The sequence below is a fragment of the Ovis canadensis genome, chromosome 4, assembly GCF_042477335.2.
Source record: "Ovis canadensis isolate MfBH-ARS-UI-01 breed Bighorn chromosome 4, ARS-UI_OviCan_v2, whole genome shotgun sequence".
NCBI lineage: Eukaryota > Metazoa > Chordata > Mammalia > Artiodactyla > Bovidae > Ovis > Ovis canadensis.
This window is the reverse complement of record NC_091248.1, coordinates 44073663-44087810: the sequence shown is the minus strand read 5'-3', so window position 1 is coordinate 44087810 and position 14148 is coordinate 44073663. Positions and strand designations below refer to the sequence as shown.

The 14148-nt window shown below is 38.7% G+C and overlaps 1 protein-coding gene across 1 annotated transcript in view; it reads right to left on the bottom strand.

Moving 5' to 3' along the window:
* The window catches only part of ABCB5 (ATP binding cassette subfamily B member 5), a 115699-nt gene that overhangs the window by 3998 nt on the left and 97553 nt on the right, over window positions 1-14148 (bottom strand). The window contains exons 23-25 of the mRNA XM_069587638.1: window positions 13468-13624; window positions 10393-10590; window positions 8718-8924 (exon numbers count right to left, since the gene is read on the bottom strand). Of these exons, the coding sequence (XP_069443739.1) occupies window positions 8718-8924; window positions 10393-10590; window positions 13468-13624 (562 nt within the window). The remainder of the gene's footprint in view (window positions 1-8717; window positions 8925-10392; window positions 10591-13467; window positions 13625-14148) is intronic.

Here is a 14148-nt window from a genome sequence, read left to right as displayed (position 1 = left end):
TTCCCGGTTCCCGGTAAACACAAATCTTTCCCCATTAAGTTAAATTGTCTTCTGTTTTCAGGTCAAAATGATTTAAAGTATCATTTTAAAAGAAATCACTGGGTTTTTTAGTTGTGGCTCTTACTAAATCTCTGTGGGCACATTTCTTCAGGTGTCATGATGCCATTCTCAGTGGTGCAGGTATCATCCTAGAAACTTTTCAGGCCGTGATAGTGATGTTTAGCACTTCACAAATTGCTACACTCTCCTACTTACTAATGACCCCCTTTTCAGTATTACACTCCATGGAAGGGTAAAGGAAATTTCTCACATATCTAAATCATAATGGATCAGCAAGCAGGCTCCCACTTGTTTTCTGCATTGTCCTGTTGAGTCTGCTTTCCTCCAGGGTTTCACCTTGCTCTCTATTAGCCCTTGCCAGTTGTCTGAGAAATACATGCCCTTGGTACCCAAACAAGGATGTGTGGGTGGATCAGCTCCACTGGGAAAGTAAGTCCAACTGTACAACCTTCTAAAGGTGGATCCTGTAGCATCATCATAGAGAAACACTGCACGTGATGATGTACTGTTTAGCTTAGGACCTTGGAGAGGCCTGATTCAACTGCCTTTCCCTCCACACCTGCTGCCTTCAGGAGGTGTTTCTCCAGCAGAGGAGGTTTTGAGAAAGCTTGTGAGTAACTTTAATAACAGATATGTCTCCTTAATCTCAAAGTTCATTTTCAACTTAAAATGCTTAGTTGCTTACTTTATATCAAACAATGGGTGAATTATTGAAGCCCAGTAAAAGTGTCCTTTGTGAATGGTCTACAAAGGAAACAGACTTCAGCTATCTCCTTTGTGATTTGAGAGATTCCCTGGTGGCTCAGATGGTAAAGCATCTCCCTGCAATGCGGGAGACCTAGGTTCAATCCCTGGGTCAGGAAGATCCCCTGGAGAAGGAAATGGCAACCTACTCCAATACTTTTGCCTGGAAAATTCCATGGATGGAGAAGCCTGGCGGGCTAGAGTCCATGGGGTCGCAAAGAGTCGGACGCTACTTCACCTTCATTCATTTTTCTTTGTGATTTTAGCTGAGACTGCTAGCCCACTGGGCCTTTTCCTTCTAAAACACATTTTATTAAAACTGGAACCACAGGGCTATAAATAATCAGGTAAAACTCAGTGGTTCATATCCACACACTGCAAGTTTCCCATCTAAATTAGAGGATTCAATCTTAAGCCAAAAACTGGATTTGGTGGCAATGATAATGGACTTGTAGCTCTTTCTGCCAGTCTAGATTAAATTGTATGTGGATTCTTCTATTACAGCTGAAGAAGATATAATACTAGCTTAGAAATCACTTTGCATTTCTTGGCTTTCTTTAGCTTTCAGGAAGATATAAGTCGCAAGAATGAACTGGATGAAAATACAATTCAGATGTTTTTGCCCATCATTAAGCCCTGGTGGCTAAGATGGTAAAGAATCTGCCTGCTATGCAGGAGACACAGGTTCAATCGCTGGGTCGGGGGGATCCCCTGGAGGAAGAAATGGCCACCCACTCCAGTATTCTTGCCTAGAGAATTCCATGGACAGAGGAACCTGGCAGTCTTCAGTCCATGGGATCATAAAGAGTCGGACACAACTGAAAGACTAACACTTCCAAGCAAAACAGATTATAAATATGAATATACATGTTGTCTCAATAATAATCTAAAAACATTTTCAGACACTTAAACTGAAGGTTTTTGTCTTTTTGTTTGTTTCTAATGAAGAACTACAGGATTTCATTCTTTCCTGTTTCAGCTGAAAATCTAAATCAGTTTTCTGGCAAACACTAGGATGGTGAGTGCCCTGAAATCACTTGTTTTATGAGATACCCAAGAAGCAGTAGCTGTTCAATGTAAACCTGGGTCTAAATACCAATTTGATCCTGGAAGGAACATCAGATAGAGTCTAATCCTAAACCAGCTGCATGCTGGAGATTCTCTGCAGGCCCTTTAAAGGAGTTTTAGGGTGGTTCCAGTGGAGCCAGGAAGTGGTTTGACTGAGAGCTGACTGTGTGAAATTGTGGGCACTAGGGGATTTCTACATCTGATGTATTTCTCAGGGATCCTCAAGACCAAGCCAGTGTTATCTGAACTTCTCTCCCAGGCTGATATTTCCAAATGCCTGGAGGTTCTATTCATGGCATACACCATAGATTTGTTATCCTTAGCACACTCTAAGTTGACTGCTATTCACGTTCTAGCCTTGATCTGCCAGACAGGTCCATAATCCTGTACCTGAAACCCACAGGGCTATACTTACTTAACAATTCTATTTTTCTTTACTTTAGAATAAAATATACTATAAATTGTACACATCATACATTATTTATATTTAATATGCAATATATATTATTTTGGGTTTCCCAGGCTTCGGGGGTAAAGAATTCACCTGCCAACGCAGGAGACACAGGAGACTCAGGTTTGATGCCTGGGATGGGAAGATCCCCTGGAGAAGGAAATGGCAACATGCTCCAGTATTCTTGCCTGGAAAGTTCCATGAACAGTGTGGCCTGCCAGGCTACAGTCCATGGGTCTCAAAGAGTCAGACAGGACTGAGCAACTGAGCCCACACACATATATTATTTAAGACCCCCAGAAAGGGCTGGGTAGCAATCAGTAATCAAATATGTGACTACTTCTGTAGAAATATTTGACAATTCATTCTAAGTAGGATTAATAAAGACTACATAAAACCTCATGTCATTTTGACCACCCAACAAATTTACTTCAAACATATGGTCTTTGTTTGTGGAGGGGAGTGTGTGATGTTTAAGAATTTTTGGAAATTGGAACTGGGGGAAAGAAAAGTATGGACCTGAATTTCTCTCATCAACGTTGTAATGTACCAAGACTTGCCCCTTTCATGTAGTCTGGGCCATTGCCACAGAGGCCACAGCGTCTCTTGAATGAGCAAACAAAAGGCTGAGCTTCAAATGACATTTTTTTCCTTTAAAAATTCAATCATGTCACTTCTTTGTGTAAAAAAAGTCTAGCGGTTTCCTCTTTCCAATAATAACAGAGTCCAAACTTAGTCTGGTAATTCAGAACCTTCACATTTAGTCCATGCTCATATTTGTGTGGCTTCTTCTTAATTCCCCACTTTATAGTTTGTGCTCAGAACTTTAAACTTATTTTCCTTCAAACACATAAAACCCTTTCATATGTATGTGTTTCTGCACGAGCTTATTCTGTCTCCTAAAAATGGTGTTGCTCCATTTCTGCCTAGTGAACTACTCATTCTTCAAAAGCCAGTTCAAAGCAACGTCCTCTGTGTGATTTTCTGTGAAACTTCGTCATTCCTGCTTTCATCCTCTCATCATATGCTCTTTGTGTTTTCATGCCAGAAAGCTGCCCAGTGTATTATGTACTTTCTTGCTCACTTTCTACAGACAACCTGAAGCTCAGTCCTGACAATTCCACTTTTATGATATTTTTTACATCCTTTTCCTTGTTTTATTTTACTTTATTAATTCAGACCTTCATAACTAAACCCTGGAAATAGCTCCAAGTTGATTTCCCAAAACCCTTGTCCTTTACTGCTAGACTAGTAATTTCCCTGTCCTATTCCAAAAGGATATTTTGGCACCAGATTTCTTTATGGTTCTATATATTTTCCAGGCAAGAGTGATATGAAAGTAAACTACAGTTTTATTTAAAAACTTAGAAACAAGCTATTCTTTCTTTTGGAAATAACATTATGATTCTCAAAGTTGATTGTAAAAAGAATGCTGAATCTCTGCAGTATATAGTTTTGGGTAAATCTGAGAAATAGTACAATGAAAATAATGAAAGATAAAAAACAATTTAAGGGTAAGAGTCAAATGGTACAAATATAAAATGGAAAGCATGTTACCATACATAAATTAAAGAAAAACCCTCTTAGGATTATGTAGATAATAATCTATCCTTGAATCAATAATTCAGTGAATGTCTTGGTTAAAAAAGGGAAAGCTGTAGGGTCACAATATTTTGTTACTCCTTCTATTATAGTTAGTAATGCAGAACCTTACTGAAGTTAGGGCCCATATTAATGGCCCATTTCTAGTTAGAGGAACCAATTAAGGTGGACAGGAGATGTTGAGGGATGATCTAGTAGTATAAAAGAGAGTATGGTGACCATTATCCTTCTCCCAAAACAGGGCATTAGATTAGTTGTTTAATATAACACTTACTGAACTTTGGCATTTCCTTTTAAAGTGAGCTAGAAAACCACATTATACAAATTTGTTTCTAATCAAAAGTAAGTGTGTGTATGTATATGTATGTATATATATATATATATATATATATATATATATATGTAGGTACATACATATACTTTTTAAAAAATTTTTGCTGCACTGTGCAACATATGGGGTCTTAGCTCTCTCACCAGGGTCAAACCTGTGCCCCTTTTAGGAAGTGTGGAGTCTTAACCACTGGCCCACCAGGAAGTCCCTATATTTTTATTTTATCTATGTATGTATGTAGGTATAAATAGTAAGAACTTATAAGTTGCAACCAACATTAGTGCCTGTGCACTAATTCTGGATTTGTATCAATGCTTGCTATGCTAAAGCCCTCTTGACAGTTAGCCAAGATTTTCAATTTTTCTGAAATTTTGTGTCAGCTGTAACAGCCAATACAGAGAGATGACAAAAATGGCAGGCAAGGACCTAACACTCTAGTGAGAAAAGGAGACCCTAAACAAATTAATAAGCACCAGGGTAATTTTAGACTATGGTAAGCACTCTAAAGACTATGCGATAGGCTATAAGGGCTCATGGGTCCTCTTTAAAATAAGATGGCCATGGGAGACTTCTGCAAAAGTGACATTTGAAAGAGCTTGAAATTTAAAGAGCTGGCTCTTCGAAGAGTCGTGGGAAGGGAGAACCCAGCTGAATAAATTTGAGTGTAAATGTCCTGCAGTAGGGAATAAAAAAGTTCATGAGACAGAAAGAAGTCAGTATGGCTGGAGAGAGTCAGCACATAAAGAGATCAGGGCCAGATCGCAGAAGGCCCTGCCAGTCTTATAAGAAGTTTTGATTTCATTCTTAGTTCAAAGGGATGACGTTAGGAGGTTTTAGGCAGGGAGGGATATGATTTACTTTATGTTTTTAAAAGATCCAATTGATGTGAGGAAGAATTATAAAGGGGCAAGACTGGAAACAGGAAGACAGATTCAGTTCAGTCGCTCAGTCGTGTCCGACTCTTAGTGACCCCATGAATTGCAGCACGCCAGGCCTCCCTGTCCATCACCAACTCACGGAGTTCACCCAGACTCACGTCCATCGAGTCAGTGATGCCATACAGCCATCTCATCCTCTGTCGTCCCCTTCTCCTCCTGCCCCGAATCCCTCCCAGCATCAAAGTCTTTTGCAATGAGTCAGCTCTTCGCATGAGGTGGCCAAAGTACTGGAGTTTCAGCTTTAGCATCATTCCCTCCAAAGAAATACCAGGGCTGATCTTCAGAATGGACTGGTTGGATCTCCTTGCAGTCCAAGGGGCTCTCAAGAGTCTTCTGCAACATCAATTCTTCAGTGCTCAGCCTTCTTCACAGTCCAACTCTCACATCCTTACATGACTACTGGAAAAACCATAGCCTTGACTAGATGGACCTTTGCTGGCAAAGTAATGTCTCTGCTTTTTAATATGCTATCTAGGTTGGTCATAAATTTTCTTCCAAGGAGTAAGCGTCTTTTAATTTCATGGCTGCAGTCACCATCTGCAGTGATTTTGGAGCCCCAAAATATAAAGTCTGACACTATTTCGACTGTTTCCCCATCTATTTCCCATGAAGTGATGGAACCAGATGCCATGATCTTCATTTTCTGAATGTTGAGCTTTAAGCCAACTTTTCACTCTCCTCTTTCACTTACATCAAGAGGCTTTTTAGTTCCTCTTCACTTTCTGCCATAAGGGTGGTGTCATCTGCATATCTGAGATTACTGATATTTCTCCCGGCAATCTTGATTCCAGCTTGTGTTTCTTCCAGTACAGCATTTCTCATGATGTACTCTGCATATAAGTTAAAAAAGCAGGGTGACAATATACAGCCTTGACATACTCCTTTTCCTATTTGGAACCAGTCTGTTGTTCCATGTCCAGTTCTAACTGTTGCTTCCTGACCTGCATACAGATTTCTCAAGAGGCAGGTCAGGTGGTCTGGTATTCCCATCTCTCTCAGAATTTTCCACAGTTTATTGTGATCCACACAGTCAAAGGCTTTGGCATAGTCAATAAAGCAGAAATAGATGTTTTTCTGGAACTCTCTTGCTTTTTCCATGATCCAGTAGATGTTGGCAATTTGGTCTCTGGTTCCTCTGCCTTTCCTAAAACCAGCTTGAACATCAGGAAGTTCACGGTTCACGTATTGCTGAAGTCTGGCTTGGAGAATTTTGAGCATTACTTTACTAGCATGTGAGATGAGTGCAATTATGCGGTAGTTTGAGCATTCTTTGACATTGCCTTTCTTTGGGATTGGAATGAAAACTGACCTTTTCCAGTCCTGTGTCCACTGCTGAGTTTTCCAAATTTGCTGGCATATTGAGTGCAGCACTTTCACAGCATCATCTTTCAGGATTTGAAACAGCTCAACTGGAATTCCATCACCTCCACTAGCTTTGTTCATAGTGATGCTTTCTGTGGCCCACTTGACTTCACATTCCAGGATGTCTGGCTCGAGATGAGTGATCACATCATCATGATTATCTGGGTCATGAAGATCTTTTTTGTACAGTTCTTCTGTGTATTCTTGCCACCTCTTCTTAATATCTTCTGCTTCTGTTAGGTCCATACCATTTCTGTCCTTGATCGAGCCCATCTTTGCATGAAATGTTTCCTTGGTATCTCTTGGTATCCCTTGGTATCTTCAAGAGATCTCTAGTCTTTCCCATTCTGTTGTTTTCCTCTATTTCTTTGCATTGATCGCTGAAGAAGGCTTTCTTATCTCTTCTTGCTATTCTTTGGAACTCTGCATTCAGATGCTTATATCTTTCCTTTTCTCCTTGGCTTTTCACTTCTCTTCTTTTCACAGCTATTTGTAAGGCCTCCCCAGACAGCCATTTTGCTTTTTTGCATTTCTTTTCCATGGGGATGGTCTTGATCTCTGTCTCCTGTACAATGTCACGAACCTCCATCCATAGTTCATCAGGCACTCTATCTATCAGATCTAGGCCCTTAAATCTATTTCTCATTTCCACTGTATAATCAGAAGGGATTTGATTTAGATCATACCTGAATGGTCTAGCGATTTTCCCTACTTTCTTCAATTTAAGTCTGAATTTGGTAATAAGGAGTTCATGATCTGAGCCACAGTCAGCTCCTGGTCTTGTTTTTGTTGACTGTATAGAGCTTCTCCATCTTTGGCTGCAAAGAATATAATCAATCTGATTTCGGTGTTGACCATCTGGTGATGTCCATGTGTAGAGTCTTCTCTTGTGTTGTTGGAAGAGGGTGTTTGCTATGACCAGTGCATTTTCTTGGCAAAACTCTATTAGTCTTTGCCCTGCTTCATTCCACATTCCAAGGCCAAATTTGCCTGTTACTCCAGGTGTTTCCTGACTTCCTACTTTTGCATTCCAGTCCCCTATAATGAAAAGGACATCTTTTTTGGGTGTTAGTTCTAAAAAGTCTTGTAGGTCTTCATGAAACAGTTCATGGATTACCGTGATATTGAATGGTTTGCCTTGGAGACGAACAGAGATCATTCTGTCATTCTTGAGATTGCATCCAAGTACTGCATTTCGGACTCTTTAGTTGACCATGATGGCTACTCCATTTCTTCTGAGGGATTCCTGCCCGCAGTAGTAGATATAATGGACATCTGAGTTAAATTCACCCATTCCAGTCCATTTTAGTTCTCTGATTCCTAGAATGTCAGTGTTCACTCTTGCCATCTCTTGTTTGACCAGTTCCAATTTGCCTTGATTCATGGACCTGACATTCCAGGTTCCTATGCAATATTGCTCTTTACAACCTCGGACCTTGCTTCTCTCACTAGTCACATCCACAGCTGGATATCGTTTTTGCTTTGGCTCCATCCCTTCATTCTTTCTAGAGTTATTTCTCCACTAATCTCCAGTAGCATATTGGGCACCTACTGACCTGAGGAGTCCTTCTTTCAGTATCCCATCATTTTGCCTTTTCATACTGTTCATGGGGTTCTCATGACAGAATGTGGTCCACTGGAGAAGGGAAGACAGATTACGAAGGTACTAAAGTGGTCCTCTCTGATGTCTCAGATGGTAAAGAATCCATCTGCAATGTGGAAACTCAGGTTCAATTCCTGGGTTGGGAAGATCCCCTGGAAAAGGGAATGGCTACCCACTCCAGTGTTCTTGCCTAGAGAATTCCATGGACAGAGGAGTCCATGGCATCACAAACAGTCAGATGTGACTGAGCGACTAACACTTTCACTCACTTTCAAGGTGGTCCAGAGGGGGATGATGGTGGTGTAGCCATGAGTAGAGTATAAATGAATAGAAGGTATAAAATCAAAATATGAAGATTAATTGATATTCAGTGAATATTAATACAGTTGGTCTTGGAAAATGTCACACAAACATAATCTCAAATTTTGCTTTTTATATCTCACTTTACATTAGATGCCAGCAATAAATTGTGTAATCCAAGGAGCACATAAAAATAACCACTAAAGCCCAATAAAATACTAGACAGCTTTTGGTTCAAGATTTCAGGCATTTTCTTACCTCAGGGAGACCCTCAATAAAAGAGTGGATGTTTGCTGCATTTGCTACTTCTTTTATCTCATTCAGTGACACAACACGGCTGTTATCACCATAGGCTATGTTCTCAGCAATGCTGCAGTTGAAGAGCACAGGTTCTTGAGAAACGATTGCTATCTGGGAACGGAGCCACTGTACGTTCAATTCCTTTGCATCCACACCATCAAATAGCTGCCAAAGGCAGAAGGGAGAATGGTATGTGAAGATCCAACAACTGCATCATGTTACAGCTCACTGCATTCAAACATATACAAATCATAACAAGAAGGTTAGGAATTCAAGCTGTTTCATAGCATAAATGTTACCCGAGAAGGGCTCATAAATCATATGTTGTATAGAAGCAGACAGCACGTATTAATAACTAACTGAAGCACCAACTCTTAAACTTACTTGACATTTCTGGGAATGGCCATATGTTCTAGAGACCCGCCCAGAGTTTAGAATGAAGTCTGGTGTTCTGTACTAAAGTCAGATGAAAAACGACCAACCTCCACTGTAAAGGACCCTGCTTTATTAAAGCCTAGTGATGTAACAAAATTCAACTCACATCTGATGAGCATAAGCATACCTACTATGTGATGAGGACTCTTCAGGCACTGAGGAAAGAGTAATAAATAAGACAAAGGTCTTACCCTCCTTAGCTTATATTGTAGCGGAGAGAGGCAGGTAATAAGCACACTGACAAACAACAACGTCAGAAAAATAAAGTGTCATGAGACAAGATAATAAAATAGCGACTAAGAATGTGCTGAGGGTTTGGGAAGGGGACAGGTGAATGCATTATATTCTAAGAAGTCCCTCTAAGGAAGTAGTATTTTTAGACTGAGACATGAATGATGAGAAGGTATTGGCAAAGGAGTTATAGTAAGAACAAATTGTGATCAGGGGAACAGCAAGAACAATGTGTGTTCAAAGAACATTGTGTATTTCTAGAACATAAAGAAGTCAATGAGACTGATAAACAGTGTATAGTGAGGCAGGAATGATAGGAGAGGAGTTTGGAGGGAGAGGCAGGGGCTAGATCACAAAGGACCTTGATTTGATAGTAGGGACTCTTGTTTATTCTAACTGCGATAGAAAATCATTGGAGAGTTTAAAAGAAGGAGTGTGCTACGCTATATGCAAACAGCTGAGTGTTCCCTAGTTTTGGTCCTCATTGTTTATTGTTTTCTGTGAAGACAGCCTTTTGCAAATAATCTTTGTGACTGTGATGGGCAAAAGACTGTACATTGCAGCAAAATGACCGTCATGATGATCACTGACTTTTACGGGCTTCTTGTGTTTTGCAGTGGTAGGGGAAGGAAGAACAGGAAGTTGTCTGTGTGTGTTTGTGATGTGGTGGTGTTTGAAGGGACAGAATAGTTGAAAATCTGAATCTAAGTTAGAGTAAGAAAAGTGCCAGGTAAGAAAATCCGTCCTTGGAGTTCAAAGGAGGGAGAGGTTGCATTTCTTTTTTGAGATCAGGATGCAGAACTTAATGGAGCTGATTCAGAAGAGCTCTAATCATGCCTATGGTTTTGAGAATTGTGGTGTGGAGATGGCCAGAGTGAATAGCAGGAAGCTTGAACTTAAGCCCAAGGGAATGTTTAAGAACAGCTCCACTAACCTCCAGATAAGTTGTATTTGAATTCAGTCTTACCACTTGTCCTTTCACTGGGTCATAAAATCTCTGCAGAAGTTGGACAGAAGTGCTTTTCCCACAGCCACTGCTTCCCACAAATGCTACTGTCTTTCCTTTCTCAATATTGAGGGATAAACTGCGAAGGATTAGGACATCTGGGCGACTTGGATAGAAGAAAGAGACTTCTCGGAACTCTATATTCCCTTCACATATGTCCTGGTGAAAGAAAGTTGGCAGTGTTTAGAAGGATGACTTAGAAAATCTGTAACAAACTACAGCACACTGGCTGAGTGCTTTCTGGAAACTGTGTATGTCTCCACAACCATTTTAATTTTAAACATCATGTTCCTCTCTGTCAAGTTGCTGACTACACATTGTTGCTGTTGTTCAGTCACTAAGTCGTGTCCAAATCTTTGCGACCCCATGGACTGCAGCATGCCAGGCCTCCCTGTCCTTCACTATATCCTTGAGTTTGCTCAAACTTACATCCATTGAGTCGGTGATGCCATCCAACCATTTCATCCTCTGTCGCCCCCTTCTTCTCTTGCCCTCAAACTTTTCCAGCCATCAGGGTCTTTTCCAGTGAGTTGACCCTTCACATCAGGTGGCCAAAGTTTCAGCTTCAGCCTCAGTACTTTCTGTCATTTTGGTTGAGATTTTTATGTCTGTAGTTTTTGTGGTCTTAACTCTCAGACTTGCTAAAAACACTAGTTTCCTTTGGCTTCAGTACCCAGTCTCAGTCTGATCTGCAGAAGAGCTGTTTGACCACCTGCTCTAAATAAATACATCTTTAAAAAACTTAGTTTGTGCTTTACAGATATTATTTGTGCTTTATAGGTATTATTGCTTAACTCAGAATAGCTAGAGCCCTCATAAACTATGTGTATAAATGTTGTTTTTATAAGTTGGACCATGATTTACAGTTTATATACATCTCTATTTTAAATTCAGAGTTATCTGTGTTAATCTTTTGGCAGTGACAGTTGCCTATAAATTTATTTTTCTCTTTATGCTTCAATCTCTTTAGTGATTGATAATTTGTAAACCAATATTTATGTATATCATAAGTATGATGTTTATAAAAGACTTTCCAGAACAATCACTAAATGATGATTAACTTTCTCTTTATATATTTGGTTCATAAGATTCTAGGTTCTTTTGAATTCCATGTTTGCCCTCAGTCAAATGCATTTTAACTAGTGAGGTTTAATAATCATGATCAGCATATTCTGAGCCCAGTATATAGGTAGGAGGCAGGGATAGGTGGAGGGGAGGAGTATCAAAAAATATTTGACAATGAAATTATTCTGTTGTCAAAGGAAAGAAATGTTAACTTGTGGTTAAGTATTTTAGAATCAGAAAAAAAATCCTGAAACGATATGTACCAAAATATTAAGTTTAACAGCACCTTGTTTTTAGCTTTTTCAATGCTTTCTGTTTTGCCCATTACAGCACATGAATATTATTTGAAAAAAAAAAATTAAAAAAAAAAACCTTGGAGAGTGCAATTATTTCTGTATGCTCTGATGCCTTTTGGAAAGGTATAGAGAGATATTCTAGACTTCCAGACTTTAATACATCTAAATTTTTACTATTTTAAACATTTTGTAATGAAAAAATTTCAAACATCTATAAAAGTAGAGAGAATAACATGTAATGGACTGTTTGCATATATGCCTATCTCCCAACGTCAGTAGTTATCGTTGTTTGCCAGTTTTGTTTTTATCAGACTTTATTTTGTTAAAGCATAGAGAGTGGGCTTCCCTGGTGGCTCAGTAGTAAAGAATCCACCTGCCAATGCAGAAGACAGACTTGATCCCTGATCTGGGAAGATCCCATATGCCACAGAACAACTGAGCCTATTGAGCCCATGCTCTAGAGCCCGGGAACTGCAGCTACTGAAGCCTGCTCAACCTAGAGCCTGTGCTCTTCAGTAAGGGAAGCCAGCACAAGGAGAAACCTGCGTACCACAACTAGAGAGAAGCCCCAGCCCACCGCAACTAGAGAACAGGCAGCACAGCAACAAAAACCCAGCACAGCCAAAAATAAATGAATAAAAATGAAAATGAAAAATAAAACAGGGAGTGATAGAAGTACGTGTCTATTAAATAAAATAAAGATTAAATAACTTAATTTTATAGTCTTTATAGAAACATTTCCACATTCTATCCCTTTGATACAGTTCTATGGGAATGTTTATCAGTGAGATGCTCAATCCCTCTATTGTAACATTTAGAAAGAAATGACTAGTAATATTACTAAATATCTAAATCCTAAGATTTAAAAATTTTCCTACATTACTTTTCAAAAGACACGTATGAAATTTTATTGTAACACTCATGTCTCTTAAAGCATTCTATTTTGAGACTGTCATGATCTTTTTATTTCTAACAACTAGCATTTCTTTTAATAATTATGAGGTTTGAGTGATAATGTACTATTTTAAGCTATCATACATATAAATCTACTGTTAAAATTCTAGAGGGAAATATATTTAAATGAAAATTTCCTTTTAAGTGTATACCTAATAGTTATTCTTTTAAATTTAAAATGTCTAGAAAAACTGAATATTTATTTAATATATGCATCTTTTACAGTTTGTGACTAAATGTGTACATGTGTTTTAATATTAATAATTTAATATAGTTCCCATTTCCTCTCTTCTGTTTACACATATATTTTCCATGAAAAATGACGTCTGAAGTAGCAGGATACTATTTACTTTGCATATGTTATCAGAGAAAAAAATGAATAAATCTTAATGCAAAGCTTTATCCAATATTAAAACTTCTGCAGTCTAAATAAAATCAAATGTATAAATCAATCCTGTGTTCAAGAATATTCTGGCAAATAAACCAGAAGCACATATTTCTTAATATAAAATCTGTACATTTTAGTAGGAGAGGTGAAAATTTGATTAAGACAAGATCCCCTTTCTCCTTTTATAACCATAGCAGTTATTTATACAAGCTTTTAATTATTTACAGCACTCATTTGCAGTTATCAAATAATGCCTTCATTTAAGTCTAATTAGAGAGCATGCATATGAAGAATTAATAATAAGTGGACATTTAAAATCATAGTTGTGCTTACTGTTTTTTTCCCTTCTTGACTATAGCTGTCTATAGTTGGTTTCTTTTCCAGCAAAGCAAACAGATGTGCAGCCCCAGATTTGGCTCTTGAATATTCAGGTGCCAAAACAAGTGTTTCTCCAATGGCCATAGCTCCATATGCAATTGCAGTAAAAACTCTATCAAAAGATAAAGCATTTGAATCTCAGTTAGGTCTATTTTCAAATAAGAGCTCTAAAAGTGAAGGAAAAGTCAGGCGCTGGGATATAATCTTTTGACCCAGATAGAGCCACTAATGCTCAAGGCTCAAAAATGATATAGCTCTTTTGTAATTTTCTACCACGTATCGATTATCCCTTTCCTATACAACGAAATAACTTTGGGGCTCAGGTAATCTTAAAAATTTCTCTTCCAATTAGAAAGACAGATCAAAGGCTCTAACTAGTGAGTATAAAACTTCTTAGCTTCTTTGATATAAGGATCATTTGCTTGGAGATTTGACGGAGAATTCAACTAACAATGGGAAGAATGGACTCTCCAGTAGTGAGGTCTGAATTTACGCAGTAGATATGAACGGTTCCCCCCCCCCCTTTTTTGCATATAATGTAGTTAGAACAGATACTCTGATGCCAGATGATTGGTTATCTGCCTGAAGTGCTACAAGATTTAAAGAGAGCAAAGCATGGAGACTGTTCTTTGTTAA